At 31.9% G+C, this 17,916-nt stretch overlaps 1 protein-coding gene across 1 annotated transcript in view; it reads right to left on the bottom strand.

Moving 5' to 3' along the window:
* Positions 1–4,233, bottom strand: part of LOC108574593 (serine/threonine-protein kinase minibrain) — a 13,417-nt gene extending 9,184 nt beyond the window's left edge. The window contains exons 1-2 of the mRNA XM_017937212.1: positions 4,041–4,233; positions 3,465–3,730 (exon numbers count right to left, since the gene is read on the bottom strand). Coding sequence (XP_017792701.1) covers positions 3,465–3,730; positions 4,041–4,053 — 279 coding nt within the window. The 5' untranslated portion in view covers positions 4,054–4,233. The remainder of the gene's footprint in view (positions 1–3,464; positions 3,731–4,040) is intronic.
* Positions 4,234–17,916: the final 13,683 nt, after the last annotated feature.

The raw sequence follows: 17,916 nt of genomic DNA, 5'->3' as shown, positions 1-17,916 counted from the left end.
TGTGACACTTTATGTGATACATCTTGTATAATAAAGGACAGTAACACAAATAAAGTGACACATAAAATAATAACAAACATGTATTTCCAAAACGTTTTACAACAGAAAAAATAATAGTGGCACACTTGAATAACAATATTATTGCGCAATTGAGAAGGAAAGTTTATATACTTTGTTGCTAGTTTCTTCCTCGTTATCCGAAAACTCCTACGTAGCGGATAAGACGAGTTAACTCGTCATTGAAATTTAAGCTTTATACTCACTCGATGAAAGTTGATATATGATTTTTTATCTGCAACATGGAAGCAATGAACTTTTTAGAGCTTCTTTTCAATTGAAAAATTCAAATAAAAATCCTACATTTTTCATTATTTTTCAAGCCAATTGTTTATTTACTACTTATCAATTCTCCTGTAGAACCTTTTCCATTCGATTTTTCTTTTTTGTTTTTGTTTACTGCAAATTTTTCCGCGTGTTCTAATTAATTTTTCCATTTCATTTTAATACACTCAATCAGATCGATTTATATCTAGACTTCGTGATGGCGTTTTTAAAATGTGGACACTCTGAATCTATGTTTGCACAGCATTGTTGTTTTATTTCTGCTCGTAGAACATATTAACTCAGTTCGATCGTTTAATTGTGGAATACTCTGTATACTGTTCATCGTATAATTAGAATCATTATATTGCAAAGATCATTTTATCAAAGATTTTCGTTTAGTATTAGTTTGGTCCATAATTTCGTGCGGTTTTTCCCCGGATGTGAAAACTTCAGTTTTTTTTTTTTTAATAAGTATTTAACATGATTTAATCAATGACGTATTCTCCACAATCATTGTTCACAATTTCTTCCCAATGTTTAGATGGTTTTTGTGAATAAGAAATTCTAGAAAAATTCTAAAATGCAACTCGGGCACTTTCCGTGAACAACGCTACTTTACCTAAAGTCTGACTTTTAAAAAATTTAAGCTACTCTTAAAGTGAATATTACAGCTTGTTCTCGCGTATGTAATCGTAAGACTTGTATATTTTTGAACATTATACGTTATTATACATGCATATATCGGTCAATCACAGTATAGATTAATCTATATTATCGGGTAATGGTACATTAAGGTACATTACGAAGGGTAATAATACATTAGCTAGTAATGTATAGTAATAATATAATGTAACACCTTATACTGTGGTTGACCAATATATGTGTAAATAATATATTGTTGAAACACTATGCAAAGTGAAATTAGATAGAGAATTTAGAATAAATATACAGGATTTTAATAAAGAATTCCCCAAAAAATTAAAAATTCCTCAAGTAACTTTAAAATTTCTAAAAAGAAAGAAAATTCAATACAAAAATACAGTTACCACGGAAATAACTTCGAAATTCCCCCAAAAAAGTTAAAAATCCTAAAGCAACTTTAAAATTTCCAAAAAGAAAAAAAATTTAATATAGAAATACATAATAAAAAATAAAAAATTCCTAAACTAGTTTGAAAATTTCCAAGAAGTTCTTTGGAAAAGGAAAAGGAAGTAAGGTCCCAGGAATGGGGAGAGATGATAGTTGACTGCGTTCGAGTACTCGAATGGACAATACCGTTTCGATTTACATGTTTTGTTTTATAACCAATTTTATGAATATTTGCAAATGAAGATTATCCGGTATTCAAATCATTCGTCACATTGTCATACCTGTTTACTTATGTTACTTTGCATTTATCTAACAGTCCTAGTCTATTATCTGTCTCGATATAATTTGCAAAAAATTATATTTATAAAATCGAATTTTAATTGCACCTAACCTAACCTATTTCTCTTATCGTTAATTAAAGTGCTCTTAAAAATAATTTCCCTCTCCTATAAATGTATATAATTACTATAATTATATTACTGTAATAATACTGGTTAATGAAAAAAATTTGTAATCATTTATATCGGTTAGTCGTGGCCAAAATGTTTAACTCGAGAAAATAATTGTTGTACTATAAATTTGTTGCATTAAGGTTATAACAATTAGGGTCACTGCTTTCTTTTATTGGTCCAACCATCACGCTTCGTTGTATCGATAAATACAAGTTTATAACACAGCACATGTACGAAGTTTATAACTTGAACTGTTTTTAAAAGATTATTCAGCGATTGTGGTATTTTATTGGCAATAATGGAGACCACGCAAAATCAAAGTTGAACAAGATTTACGCCCCGACTATCTACCCGTACCGAGAACGTCAATATAGTTGCTATATATTTTCATTTCATCATTGGTTACACACTAAACGGATAACAATACATCTGCATAGCATATTTTTTCAATTTAATATCATGTGAAATAATAACATACGCAGTATAGGACAATAACCATGACGCATGCGTTATAATAATAACGATTACTTTCCAATTATTACACCGTCAGCAATTACAACTGAATAACTAATTTCACTGATCATGAAATAACACTAATAAAAGAATTGCAAGTTTGTATCATGGTTATTTCGCGGAGATTCGATTTCGCAGCTTTTGCATTCATCACCGCCTACATTATCACCTTAATTACGTGACTAATCACCGAGTACCGTTGAAAAAGAAAAAGAAAGAAAAAAATAAAATCGTCGAATAATCGAATCCTAAGATTGTAGATGCAATAAAATGGAAATTCGTAAGCTACCCTCTGGCAAATACAATTTAAAATCACAGTAGCACAATACAATTTCACAGTTCTCCCGAAAATAAGAGAAAATATATTTAAAAAAAAAAAAGCTCAGAAAAAATATAATTAACCCTCGGATAACGGGCCGGGGAATCCCGTGACCCATGCTGCGGCGCGTTACTTTATACGTATCTCGAAATCTAATCCGTAACGCATACACAGAGGCTGGTATCGCATAAAGTGTTATAAAATAAATTTTCTTCAAAATTATTAAAAACAGCGAGGAAATTCTTTTCCCGTAGTTTTTACGGTTTGTTAGGACATATTTACTTAGTTACTTCTTTTACTCAAGTACTCAGTACTTCGCTGATCTCCCAGCGAGATGTTAAAAGGGGGCCTCTCTTCGTTTTTATTTATTTTTTTTTTTTATACGTTTTAGTAGATCTCGTTTAACTGTCAAGACTAATCGGTTTGGTTAGTCCACGTTACCTCTTTCGACTTAACCCTTTGAGGACGATAGACTCATATATGCGTTCACAAAGCGCTATGAACGCAACCAATAAACTCATACTTCTAAGCAATAAAAATAGTTGGAGCGATCGTGAATTCGAAAAATTTAGTTTGAAAAACAAAAAAAAGAAGAAAACTGAAGTAGTGACCTAATTATGTGTAATACAAGTAATCAGTACTTGGGCATGGTAGACAGTTCTCCGTCCGCAAAGGATTAAGGCGAATTTTCAATAACCCAGCCTTTGTTGTGGAAGGATTTAAAACAGTGTTGAATGATCGAGCGAAATGAAAGAAAGATGTTTTACCTCGTTGATGTGCTTGTAAGTTTTGATGAGATCGACACTGAGTTTTCTAAGGGGTGCCGTAGCTGGATCACGAAATCTATGGGGTATCCTGGCTTGCATGGCGTGAATATCCGCGGGGGTTTCTTGGGGAACCCCGCCGGTACCGCTACCGGCACCGGCACCCCCGCATACTGTAGGGGGTAACGGCTCTTCAGCTACCAGACGACCGTAAAGAGGTGCGCCTCCGCCTCCGCCGCCGCCTCCGCCCGTACCCGCCCTTCCGCCTACTGAAAATTAAGCATCACAAAATTAGTATACAGATCGTTGATACATGCATCGATAATTTATTTCGTTTAATTTACAATACATTTGAAAAATATTTCAATCGATACCTAATTTCTTTGTTTCTTTTTTTTTTCGAATAATTCAGCTATTTCAGTCAATTTCGCTAACTTCGAAAAAAGGAAATGTGTACTTTGGATATAAGTCGCTATGTAAATTTTACAAGTCGCTTGCCGAATGCTGAATTTTTAGATACTTGTAAATTCTAAATATTGAAATGAAGCAATGGAAATTTTTGATTGTTATAAAATTTACCGTTGACAACCATAAGATAGAAATTGATAATTGTACAACAGAACCGAACTGCACTTGGTTTTACAGTATGACTGGCTTGTCAGAAGATACACCTGGTTCGACCACACCGGATAAAGTCAAGTGTAATTCGAATATATTTGAATATTGTTATATTGATATCGTGAACGTTTAATTAGCGTTCAATACTAAGAGAATAGAGGTCTACTTAAAAGTAGTTTAGTCACGGTACACGCAGCACGTATATACGATGTTACGATGCACGTGATTGAGAATCCACGCAACGAGGTCACGAAGACTGACATAGGTCGTGCGATAACCAGCACGCATTCCGCTTCATTCATGTTTCTTGATACAGACTGACTTTCACCTATATACAACTATTCTCTAAAATTGCCCCCAGAGAATATTTATAAATCTCCACTACAGACCACTGCCCTTCTCAAGTAGGCATAACCCAGTGGTCATGTGCGTTAGGTAAATCAGGCGTTTTTAAGATGGCTATATTAAAATTAGATCTTTATCTATGTCTGATCACTTTTGCCATTTATTCGTTAATAAATAGAAATTTTGTAGGAAAAACAGTATTGCATGTTGAAAAAGCAGTTCAATTATATTTTTATCACTGTTACGTTGCATTATTGTTAAATCGTTGCTGTTTTGTAAATAACGAAAAATATATATATATATTTTATGTCATAGTTAAAAATTTCTGGTTAAATACACTTAGACTTTTATTTCAGGATTAGTAGTTTAACAATGTCTAATAAATGTTACTACTTGCAGTTAGGTATGAAATAATAACACACCTGGTATGCCTATTCTTTGAGCTATGCGCAAGTACTTGTACACTTTGCATAGTTCGTATATTCTAAATTTTGTTGAGTGTAAATATAGTGTTTAAATTTTCAATTTTGAACAATTTTCTGAGTTGTAAAAAAGTAATATTTATTTAAAATTTGCACTGATCTATATGATCTACTTGAAATTCGTACGATTTTAGTTCATTTTGTAAAGTTTTTATTAATCGAATTAAAATAATGTAAAACGATTAATAATAAAAGAGGTATCAAATGTAAAATCGTATGAAATAACGACAAAATATTTATATTAAAATAATCATAACATGCAAATTTTAGGTAATATATTTTATAGAAATCCTTCAAGTAGATCTTCATCTTAAAATTGTCTTTCATCATTACTGTATTATTTACATTCCCTAATTTTCCGCAAATTTTTTAACGCAGCTAATTTACTTTACGCTTTTGTTTCTCCCGGAATGTACTCAACTAATTAACAACAATTTCACGAATATCGCGTATCCATAGAGTATCCACTTTCATACGTACAGAGCTTTCATCACCAGCTCAATTTTTCAACTTTTACTTTAATCTCCTTTACAGTTCAAATCTTCGTAATTTCTCTCCTGTTATAATTCTACTCCTTTAACATTATAATAATTTCCTTCTCTCTGTCCATTTTTATGCTACTTTTTCGACAGGATAATTAACTAACAAGGTTAGGCGTCAAAGCACAGCGATTTAACCTAGATCTCCTTCTCCTATACACATTTTTTCCCCCTTTCTCTCTTCGTCACCCTCACAGATATATTTCGTATCTCACGGGTGTAACGAAAACATAATAACAATAATCATTCTTATCTCTTTTATTATGCAGTAATTCAAATATGTTTCTGTATCTTATCTGTGAATAGAAGTAAAAGAAAAAAAAAAAATGTAAACAGTAGAAATGTAGTAAAAAATGGTGTTTCTATTTGGTAACATAACGACGTTTGATTTTAAGATAAGAGTTGATAAAGGAAAACAGAAGTGTCGCCTATGCGCCACGAAGGAGACGTCTTCGTCTCCTTATAGGCTGTTTGTACGAAGAGTATCGTCTAATGCCGCTAATATACCGCGAAGGTTAGCGTCTTCCTCTAAAGGGAAAGGATAGGGTAATTGACAGGAGTCTTTGCCACCGAGTCGTCGGTGTTGCTTTACGAAAAGCAGTCTTGTCTACAAAGAGTGCCGCTTACGGCGCGAAGGATGCGTCTTTATATATGTATATCTACTAGGTACGCGACGAGCTAGGCCCGACCAATTAGGTAGGATCAGGCTCACGTATCCTGGCGAGGATACTTTTTACCTGCGACACCGCTGACTGCTCGCAGATAAATTACAATCAAAATTCTTAGTTATTCCGCGATACGGATAATTTATAATATCGTTCAACGAGAAGTAATTTTTAATAATCTAATAATAATTTTTAATCTTTTAATCATTTTTAATAATCTGTTAATTTTTAAGCTGTTAAAAATAAAATAAAGTTTATACATTTTTATAATGTGTATAGGTTATGTATGGTGCGGTATACATCTCACAGTGTTGAATGGTTCTTCCTGAATGTAATACGTTGCTATCAACTTTATAAACTTTAACCGTTTGTAATCGAGTGGCGACTGAGAAGTGATATTAAATAATTGTCACTTGGTAAATCCGTTAATCACGACAGAGAGCAGATCTAAGGATCTCCATAAATTTCTTCACCATAGTGAATATTGAAATAAATAGTATAGTTCATTTTTCTAGGTTAGTTTTATAAAAATTTCGAAGATCCGATGTGTAACCTTTTTTACAGCAAAAATATCTCCGAGTGCAAAGGGTTAATATGCAACTTCCGATTGTCAATTATTCTTCGATCTCCAGTAAACGTTGTGCTTTATAGGTTAGGAATGTTACCTCGAAGAAACGTTAAAAAATGAGACGTATGAGGAAATTTTTCTTTCGTCCGATTCGTCTCTCTTGAAACGATTTAAATTACACAAGAAATATTTCTCGCGTTATCACAGATAGAGAAGATATTTAGATGTCCTGTTTTACGTGAAATAACCTGTATGTACTTCTGAGAAAACTACGTTTTTATCATATATGTATTATCAGCGTCAAACTGGCGTTTTTGTGTTCCGAAAAATAAAAATTGTACTTCGGTGGAATAAATTTTGGACATCGTACATAGTGTTAAAGCGTGAATAATAAATAAACGAGAATTTGAAACACACTGTTTTGGGAATCCCCGGTCAGACGAATTAAAGCGAAGCTAAATCTACTATTGAAATAATAATACTAATAATTAACGATCTTTAAACTGTATATCCTATTCTACTAAAATTCTCGAAATATTAGACTACGACAGTTTGAGCAACACTCCAATTTCATTGTTTTAATTGATCTGACCAAGTGCTGCAATATTTATTACGGCTTCACGCGTTGAGAATCTCAGCACAAGGATCGAGCTCTGTTGCCGGTAACTAACGCAACCGCTTCTTACGAGTGCCAAGTGAACACGTGGCTACCTTTGACCTATTTCGATCGTAATCTTTCAATCAAATTTCCAAAACACTAAGTATATTGATACATAAAAGGATCTTATCGTAATTATCCGTTTATTCTTTCGAACGTGCTCAAGTATACAGATATACGTTCGAGATGTAATCGCTGCCGTCAAATAATATCGACAACCTTATTAACAGCCCTTAAATACCTGGCTTTTAAATTTTTGCCAATATTTTTCAACGATCGATAGTTGAACAAATAAAACGAAGATCTAGCAAGTTTAAACATTTCTTCGTATTTTCTTCGCTTAAAAAATTACTCCTATAGTGTATTCAAGGTTTCATTCGTGTCACTATTAATTCTTCTTTTTTTTTTTTTCATGGCTTTCATGAATGAAATAAATAAACAAACTCAAACCTTGAAACGACTATTTTTTTTTTTTCTTTTTCAGACGAATATAGCCAACATCCGTCGCGTGTATAGTGACTACTAAACTGCAGTTTCTATGTAGTACGTACAAGCCATTCGATATTACGTACACACTACTATTATTGGAATACCATAAGCAGATATGTTCATTGAACGTACATCCGGTTGAATGCATATATTTTCATGAACGTAACACCTGTGCGTTCAGTTGTATATTGCCTCTTTGTTGAATCATTGTTTTAAAATAGACGATAATCTACTGGCGGAAAAATAAAAATATGTTTCGTAAATGAAGCATAAGCATTGCGAAGTTGCTCGCTAAACGAGTGAAAAAGTAGCGGGTAATACAATAACGAAGAATGTAACTATAAATATAAAAATAGATGATCGGGTCAGCGACGTCTGGCAAATCGTCGTCTTGTTCGAGACAGTTGGGCAATAATGCCAAAATAAATTAGGTTATATTTTGTAAATTTTCAAAATTTTTCTTTGACATTAGTAATCTTCTGACACTGTGATTTGTTTATAAAATTTAGTTAATGTGACTGAATGTTAGTAATTTTCTGGCGTCGTGATTTGTTTATAAAATTGAATAAAAAATAACTGAATATTATTAAGGCGAAGTGCGAAGCTAAGTTACATTAAAGTATAACGCATTTTACAATAGCAATTGAATAAAAGACATATTAAAAAATGAAAACGTGTATTTAATCAGATTCGTGTATTAAAAGAAAATGAAAGCTTAAACATTATTACTTTGACTCTATTATAAATTACAAAAGCTGTTATCAATTACGCAGAGAATCGGAACTTAAGGAACAGATAGCATACAAACAGGATTTATTATTCACCATATCTATGAGGTTGTTTTTAAACAGACAAAACGATGAAATAAACATTACTCTCGATACTATAATCGGATATTGTCATTTTTCGATATAGAACGCTGACGAATAATTTTAATTGAAGTGCTTCAAACACTATATTGCTGTAATAGAATAAATTTTTTAATCCTTTTGTAATCTTCCTTTTACTAAACAATATCAAGTGTGTAATGTGTATTCGAAACTCTGATACGAACCAACGATTGTAATTAAAAAAAAAAAAAAGAATTAAATTTTAAGGATTGCAATACGTTAGTTGTATTTAAAGAAAAAGTGCGCGAAAGCACGCTTTTGAAATTGTAAATGAGATGTGAAATGTCATGAACTCCATAATCCAGGGGAATATTTTAAAAGTTTATTTATTTCTTTAGCCTTAAATATTTCCAATTTAAATGGTAACATTTAAATAATGTTGATGTAGCGTAATTGGTACATTATGAGGACAATTATTAAATCACATTGCACGATATTACAGTGAACAACGCAGTAGTTGTAAATCATGCGGTAATACTTTCGTAAGAAACAAATAAGTTTCCTGTATTGAAATATACTACGGAAACGGTACTGCTGCACAGATAATTGCGTCGTTAGCGCACCGTTTCCCTATAAGCATTCTTCAATGAAAGACATGTTTGTATAAGACTGCATATGCCCCTGCGAATGGATGAATTTGTCATTGTGTGAGATGTGAATAAATAGTTTTGTCAAAGATTATTTTCCATGGCAAAAAAAAAAAAGAAAGAAAGAAAGAAAGAAATTAGGAACAAATAGAATAATTTACAATTACCACTGATTACAAAACATGGTAATTAACATTTTTATCCTGTTTGCGATTGTAAACTCTTAGAAAATTAAATTTTTCGTAATTTCTATTTCCAGTGATACTCTTTTTCAACTGTATTTTTTATCCTGATACAATATCTTTGACCGTGTGATAAAACTAAAAATAAGCAAACACTCCGATGTGTAACTTCGAATAATTACGAATAACAAAAAGAAAAGAGGATATTTCAACGATGACAGGCGAAAATTGCCGAAAATTGTCGACCGTTTAATAATTAATTTTTAAAAATGAAAAATGTAAAAGAAAAATTTCTACTATAAATTTCAACGAGTAGCGTCAGACTCTATACTTCAGTTTCCACACACACACAAACAGATACACACACTGTATGCATGTTCTAAAAATGTGCATGCGAACAAACTGTATTATTGTCCGAATACACAAGCGCTCGCGCGCGCACATATGTACACACACGTGTTTGATTCTCTCACTCAGTGCACAACCAAACTATATAGATCAGATCATAAAAAATACATTTACCTACTAAATATAAATCGCGGGAGTAAAATACTCCCACCACCGTTACCACTGAACGTCATTATACTTTTCTCTCTTAGAGCACTGTACTCGTATTTCGGACAGCGTATCGGCATCAAGGTTGTCACGCCTAAATCAAGCATAACATGATAAAACGGAACGGAGAAAAGACCTCACTAAAATAGAAAAAAGAGAGGCGTGGAGATAAAATAAAACGATATCTTCCAAAACGCAGAAATACGACCAACTATAAAACCAAAAAAAGAAAACTGATATTAAACAATTTTTGACTAAAATAGAAAAAAAAACGGGATTTCTTGTGAAAATGCAAAACTTGATACTAAGAGAAAACTAGCCACAAAACGAAATAAACGAAAATCAGTATGAAGAAGAGAAAGATAGAGAGAGACAGAGAAAAAAAAATGATTTTGGACAATCGTTTGGCAAGAGAGAAAGAGAGAGAGAGAGAGAGAGAGAGAGGAACAAGCGAAAAGAATAACACGGTGAGGAGCGAGGGCAACGCAGGATTTCTATCCTGCAGGACGACAGCGCACCGAAAAGAGCTCGACCAAAGGAAGAAGGAGATGGGAGAGTAGAGAAAACAGAAGAGAGGATAAGGGCAGCCAGCATAGCAACAGAAAGACAGCTTCAAAACGAACAGTTGAGCGCTTCTGCTGCTGTTGCCGGTGGTGTTGCTCGCTCTTGCTGTTACCGTTACTGACTACGGAGGTCTACTGTACGACATGCATGGAAAGAGAAAAGGAGTGGGAGAGGGAAACGATAAAGTTGGTGCGCGCGCGCGCGCGAGCGCACGCTACCCCGTGTATATGTGAATGAGATAGGGGGTGAGCACGATAGCAAAAGAGTCGCGTATTGATCGTGTCGCACGGGGGTGGAGCAACCGCCGACCGACTGGCTGGTCTGTCTTCTATACCGGCGCGAGTTGCGTTGAGAGAATGAGACGGAAAATGTGAAAGGAGAGACAGAGACAGAAAGAGAGAGGAGAAAGAGAGAGAGTAGCCCTTCGAGAACAGGGCCTCCGTCTGTATATCAACACCACAGGCTATAATAGAAAGTATCGAGGACGACCAGGAGAAGACGGTGCGCGTCGCCTTGAAATCAGGTGACCGCAACTTATACCAGTCATTCATTCTTCTTTTCCCTTTGACGCCTTTTTTTACCCTTGTATTTCCTTACGAATAAATCAGAGAGAAAAGATTATTACGTGCCCCACGCACCAACGATTACGAACAATCGTAACCCCTTGATCTTTTTCGTCGAGATACACAAGACAACAGAGATACGTATATGTATATATATATATATATACGTTATATACGAGAGGAAATAGCCTAATTGGACAATCGACATCAGCAAGTTCCGATGCTTTTTCACGTAACTCGAAGGAAAACACGATGTGAAATGTATCCCTTAATATCGTTTATTTGAACTTCTACGTCTGGTACTTGTGTCGCTCAGGTGGGCTTCTGCGTCTTTTTTTTTTCTACTTTATATTTTATGTATCTGCAGCTCCGTGTAACGAGTATTTTCCTATAATCTGGTTTAAGTTGTAATCTCCGATATACTTGACAATCGTGAAATTTCGAATTTGAGTTTAATTTATGTGCATGTGGAAGGTTTTATTCGACGTTTTCGAAAAAGTCAGACTTTCATATTTAACGTACGATTTTTTTTTTTCGTTCGATTTTTCAACGTGTTTTATGTCAGACATAGAAAACTTTCAGTTTTTTTGAAAAAGCGCAACAACGAAAAAATAACAAACAGCTAAATTATTAAATTTTTTAAAGAGAATTCGATAAATATTAAATAATTTTAATTGTCATTTCAGAATTTTAAATAAGTTATAAATTACTCCGACTCTGGTTGCAAGTAGAGAAATGTAGATTTCAAGAAAAGTGTTATTTAAATTTTAAGAATAATAGCTTTATCTGTTAAAACACTTGTAAAATCTGATTTGAAACATTGCTCTGCACCAAGATTCACCGAGAAATAGTGTTGTTTCGTTGCACCATATGTTATGGTTACACCATGAAACAAACATCGTATACTCGACAACATAACGAACACTAGAAATTATTACAATTTATTTAATTAGTTTAATTACTTTTAATTCCATACTATAAATCCAAATTTTTTAAATAAATTTTAAAATAGCCACTAGATTTTCGACAAAATGTCTTTTAATATCAAATATATCTTCTTAGTAGACAACAAAATAAAATTTAACCAAAAAGTACCTTCGAAATGTAAATTTCAAAAAAATTATAAATAACCATAAAGAAAAAGATAAAAACAAAGAATGTTAGAAAAAATACAACATATACAAAGATGTTGTTTTCGAGTATATAATATTTTGTTTATATGTTTAAATAAAATTATTCTACTTGTGATCTTACTAATCTCACTTATTTGTGTACCGCGCCTACTCTTCGATACATACACTTTGATGTTATCAGTGTGACTTTATTGTACACGCATATTATGTCTTCGCCGTAGAATAACATTCGAGAATCTTATTAGAACTTCATTTGAAACGGAAACTTATTGCGGTCTCTTAATGCACAATTATAGTTTAAACGGATTAAAGTTAAACTGGTGATGTTCAGCTACGCATCTCGTTTGCTTACAACGTTTCTAAACTGTACAGAAACACAAACATGTATAATTTTTTTCTTCTATAATATATACTGAAAAAAATAATTTTAGAATGAAATTATAAAAATGATAATAATTCCCTCTTTTAACAATGCATTACTATGACTATTTAGTATTATTAGTATCTTTACTATTTCTATTCAGTGTGACTACTGTTAACAGGTGATATAATAATCAGGTTGCTGTCTTTTTTGTAACAGAAAACACCTTGTAACTTTTATGGCGAACAAAAGTTTAAAAATCGACATTCACTTGTGGCATACTAACATCTAAACTATAATGCTACTCTTTGCAGTTAAACATTGCCAATTGTAATTGCAGTTACATATAATAACTGAATGTTAAATTAAGAAATATATCTTTCAATGCAATTTCAACTCGCATTAAAGTGACATTATGATACTTATATAAATAATACCAAATCAGCACATACGTTCTTATTCGTGTCTTAACATTTTCTCTTTGTAAATTATTCCACTGTTACGAGATACTTTTACCTTTAGTGTTAAACAACTGAGATACGTGCATTGTAACAATGATTGCACGTTCATTGAATGAATTTTATGAAATTTCAAATAAGTGAAAATCTGGCTGGGTAATTATGCAAATATCATACACGATAGAAACATCTTTCGCCTTCATTTCTGTGTACTCCCAGAGAAAAAGAAGAATTAAAATTTAAGATCTATATTCGCATTGAAAAATAACTCTTTCGTTAAATACTTTGCAACTTTTATCACCGTTTTCGAGCAACTTTTCTCGCCGAAAATCTGCATAAAAAACATGTCGTCGATCTCGTTATGCAATGAAAAAAAAATTAAAATTATGATTTTAACTTTGAAAAATTTTATTTCAAATGCTTAATATTTGTTATTTTTTCTTATTAGATAGATTATCGTTTCAGCGAAGAACAACAAAAATTGAATTCCATCGAATGCTTTCTCGATATATCCTACAGAATCCAAGAAGACTTCTTCACCGTTCAAAACATCTTTATTAATTCCGGCCAATTCTAATGGATCATCATTAATCGGCATTAACTTTCCATTTCACTTGTTATTTCCTTAATTGACATAACTACTTTTAAACTTTCTCAGTCATTTTCAAATGCTATATTTATTAGTTAGATTACAAAATTAATATATATATATCCGCGTTGTATTTCCCCCTACCGGAAATATAATACTAAACGATGAAGATGAAATCTGTGTTTATTTAGATTCGAATGAATTTACTTGCTTCGAATTTCAATCAGAGAGTATATTCAATCGTAACAGCTCGAGATCCAAGTGTATGCGTTCTACAAATCTAAACGAGCTTAACCCATAATCTATTTTCAAACCTAATAAATTAACAAATTAATAAATTAATCAATAAGTTCCAAAGGCTTTCGAAGGCCTTTTCATAAATAAATTAACAAATTCTAAGGCTTTCAATGCTTATTTTTCAATGCAAATAAATCCTGGTTTAATCTCATGAATATCATTATTTCCTATAATTAAATAATTATATTATATACTTCACGTACGAACTTTTTCACGAATTCATATTCTTTATGAATCTTTGTTAAATGCAATGCTGAAAGCGTTGCAGTATTCAAAGCTGCTGTTAATTATATACGTACAAGAATAATTAGTAATAAAATGTTCAATTCTCAAAATCGATATTTACGAAAACCTATGTCTTATATGAAAAAAGTATATTTCGCAATTTCTGCTTATTCCTTTATTAGGAATTCACTTCCGGGTTGTATCACGAATACTGGGACACCTTGCATACTGCCTTTTCAGGAACACCAAGTTGCGATTCATATGTAGATTACAAATGTTCAAAATTGACAATAACACTTAAAAATCGAATGTCTGCTTCGTGTAAAATATGCATTTTTCATTCGTTATTTATCGTGAAAAAAATTGTAAAAGTTACTGTACACGTTTTATATAACATTCAGCAAGTGATACGTCATTTCGTCGTAAAATAAAAGTAACGCGTGATTATGTTACTATTACCAATGGTTCAAATAAATTCATCTGAATTTCGCTACTTTAAAAATAATTAAACTGATGATATCGTACTGTCTAATTGCAAGTACCAATATCTTCTTAAAAACTACAAAATGCATTTCTCTTTTTACTATAATATAACAATATTATAGCAATTACAAAAAAAAATAGTTCATAAAAATGAACTGTTTATTTTATAATTTAAAATTGCTGTAACTTATTACAATCCATAAAATTCTATCATGCCTGAATAGTACGAATAAAAAATTATATTTTCACAAAAGCATGCATCTAGACGAAATCATACAAGGAGGATAACTTTTCGTCTTTTACATAAACAAAACACAAACATGCATAACGAGTTCGATAAGTTACTTTGTTAATCAATATCCAGCAATTTCTTAGATTTGCACGAATTGCAATACAGTTAGTTTTTCTTAAATTCTACGTACAGTTATTCAAGTGAAACTGAAGTAGTTGTCCTCAAATGACTCAGTTACGTGTTACTCAATTTGAAATAGTGGAATTATTTTACAAGCTGGATCTTGATTATGCAAACGTGCCACCTTCGAGCGCACTGCTAAACAAAGTATACCACAAAAAATTGTATTAACACGTTGCTGAACTATTTATCTATTTTCTTTTTTTATTTTAAATATCTGCACATCTCAGTGCAATTCGACAATTTATCAAAAAACTTCGAAAATATTGCAAAATTCATATACTTAAGATACAGAAAATTTTATTTCAATAGCACGTTTAAAAATGTCTTAGATCAATTTAAAATCCTTACTCTAAATTTTCTCTTGTAAGAAATATCACACGAAAATTAATTAAACTTTCTCTAAACTTAATTTCGCGAAAAATAAAGATTGTCGATCGATTGAAAATTTGAAAATCCCTACTCTAAATTTTCTCTTGTAAGAAATATCACACGAAAATTAATTAAACTTTCTCTAAACTTAATTTCGCGAAAGATAAAAATTATCGATCGATTGAAAATTTGAAAATAACGATTACGTTCGAACTAAAAATGAAAACACGAAACACACGATCTAACACGGTATTTGTCATCTCTGAAAATATTTCTGCTGTTGTTCCGAAAATTTCAATTATATACTTATTTTTACACCTGTAACAATTATTTATACAGCTACAGCTCTTTAACAGGTTCAACGCCTGCTAGTGTCGGTTCTTTAACCGAGAGATATAAAATAACGTTAGAAGTAGAAGGAGGAGACAAGACAAAGAGATGATACTAGAGGTATAGACTGCCAAGTCGAAAATACATATCAGTCACTAACCGACCGAACGATCTAGTCTAAAGTCTTTGAATTTTTCGAGAGTCGCCGATCAGGCATCAGTCCAAAAATGAATCCCACTCTATACTATTGCCAGAGTTGTTTCTCGCTGCTTACAAATTCAACTTTCTCTCTTCTCGTTCCTCGTATGTTTTACTTGTATGATTGTTGTTTTTCTTTTTATCGTTATCCAGTTACATAGATCTTTATAAACTCTGTAGATTCGTTGTAAACAAATTAATAAGACGTTAATTCTTTCAATTTGAGTAGGATTTACTCTTTAAAAGTTTTATTGGTTTGTTAGATTTAGGAGAATAAGGCATGGACAAATTTTATCTATTCCTTTTTACAGAACCTAAATGTAATAATCTTAAGTGTGAATATCTTGAAACTATCATATGTGATAATGGAGATCTTTGAATGAATCGAAGCTACTTTTAGGTATCACTAGTTAACAAAATTTTTGTAAAGGTTTCATTTAAGAAGTGTATTTTGACTTTATACGTAAAACAGTAAGATCTACTCTGATTATTTGAGTTTTCTGCCCTCGACACTTAGGTTGAATGGAAATTGATCCAAAATGATTATGATAATTAAGATCAGATATAATTGTCGAAATTTTTATTACTTAAAAGTGTAAATGAAAATAATCAAAAAATTAATAAACTTATATATTGTCAAGGTTTCAACAATTTCGATCACAATCAAATTTCTTTTGATTATTTTCTTGGTACAATATCTGAATAAAAGGAATCGCTTGATAGAAGTGTATTATCTCACACGTAGATCTCGAAAGCAATAAAAATCTTGCGCTATGCAATTTACCGTGATTAAATAAATCGTTGCAAATCAGTTACTTCTGAACGAAATATTTCTTGATAAATGTAATTAAAATAAAAATAATATTGTTGTCAAATAAAAATTAACGAGCATTAAAATTGATTTGAAATTTAATTAATTCGCATGATCATCTTAACTCGAAATATTATAAATAGCCAAATATTTGTAAACAGTTAATGAAATGATAAAAAAATCATAGTTGTTTTTAATAACGTAAAGTTCGGCGATGTTCAATACTGTTTGGATATTTAAACAGAAATAGTAAAAATACATACAAACAAAGTGTACATATAACACGAAACAGACGTATTAAATATTCGAGCGTAAAGCTCTCGAAATGAATCATGTTTTCAGATATTCAGACCTTCGTAAGAATTTCTCCATATTTTGATTGCTTATCGTTATTAAGATAACGTTAGATATAATCTATAATACAATAACCACGATGTGTTTCGTACTGAGCAAACACGTAAGTATTGTCCACGTGTATAAATTGTACAAAAATGCAAATGACGAAGAACAATCCCAATAGCACATTAATAATCCCTCTACGCTCTTAGTATCGTTTTATTAAATTTAACAACTTTTAAAAAGGCTTGAAATTAAAACGTGCGATAAATGTACTATTGAGAAGCAACACGTGTTTGTACAAGAGTCGATATTTAGGATAAGATTTTCAAATCGAAATATATCGCAACCACGTGAAAAATTGTATCCTTTCAGAAACAACGGTGAGCCACGACTTTCCAATTAATACAATCCCTTGGGTATACATATACAAGTGACCTTGAGAAAAAGAAAAAAAACCTGAAACCTCTTCCAACTTTACCGAAAATAAACAACATTCTTACAAATACCTTACCAACAACAACACACGCATTCACAGGTCGTCTGATCTAAGAAATAAAAAACAAAAAAAAAAAGCAACACACAAGAAGGGAAACTTGTTCGCGATAAATTGTATCTCTGAATCTCGAGTTACTCTAATTGTAACATTCGTTGGAGTAACATTCCTTAGGGGATGAGATACGTGGCATCGTAGACGCACATGTATTCGGAAAAATCTGGCTATTGGAAGAATGGATATACAAAA

The sequence above is a fragment of the Habropoda laboriosa genome, unplaced genomic scaffold (assembly GCF_001263275.1).
Source record: "Habropoda laboriosa isolate 0110345459 unplaced genomic scaffold, ASM126327v1 scaffold175, whole genome shotgun sequence".
In the NCBI taxonomy this organism is placed as follows: domain Eukaryota; kingdom Metazoa; phylum Arthropoda; class Insecta; order Hymenoptera; family Apidae; genus Habropoda; species Habropoda laboriosa.
The sequence above is the reverse complement of the archived record's forward strand: the minus strand, read 5'-3'. Positions and strand labels throughout refer to the sequence as shown.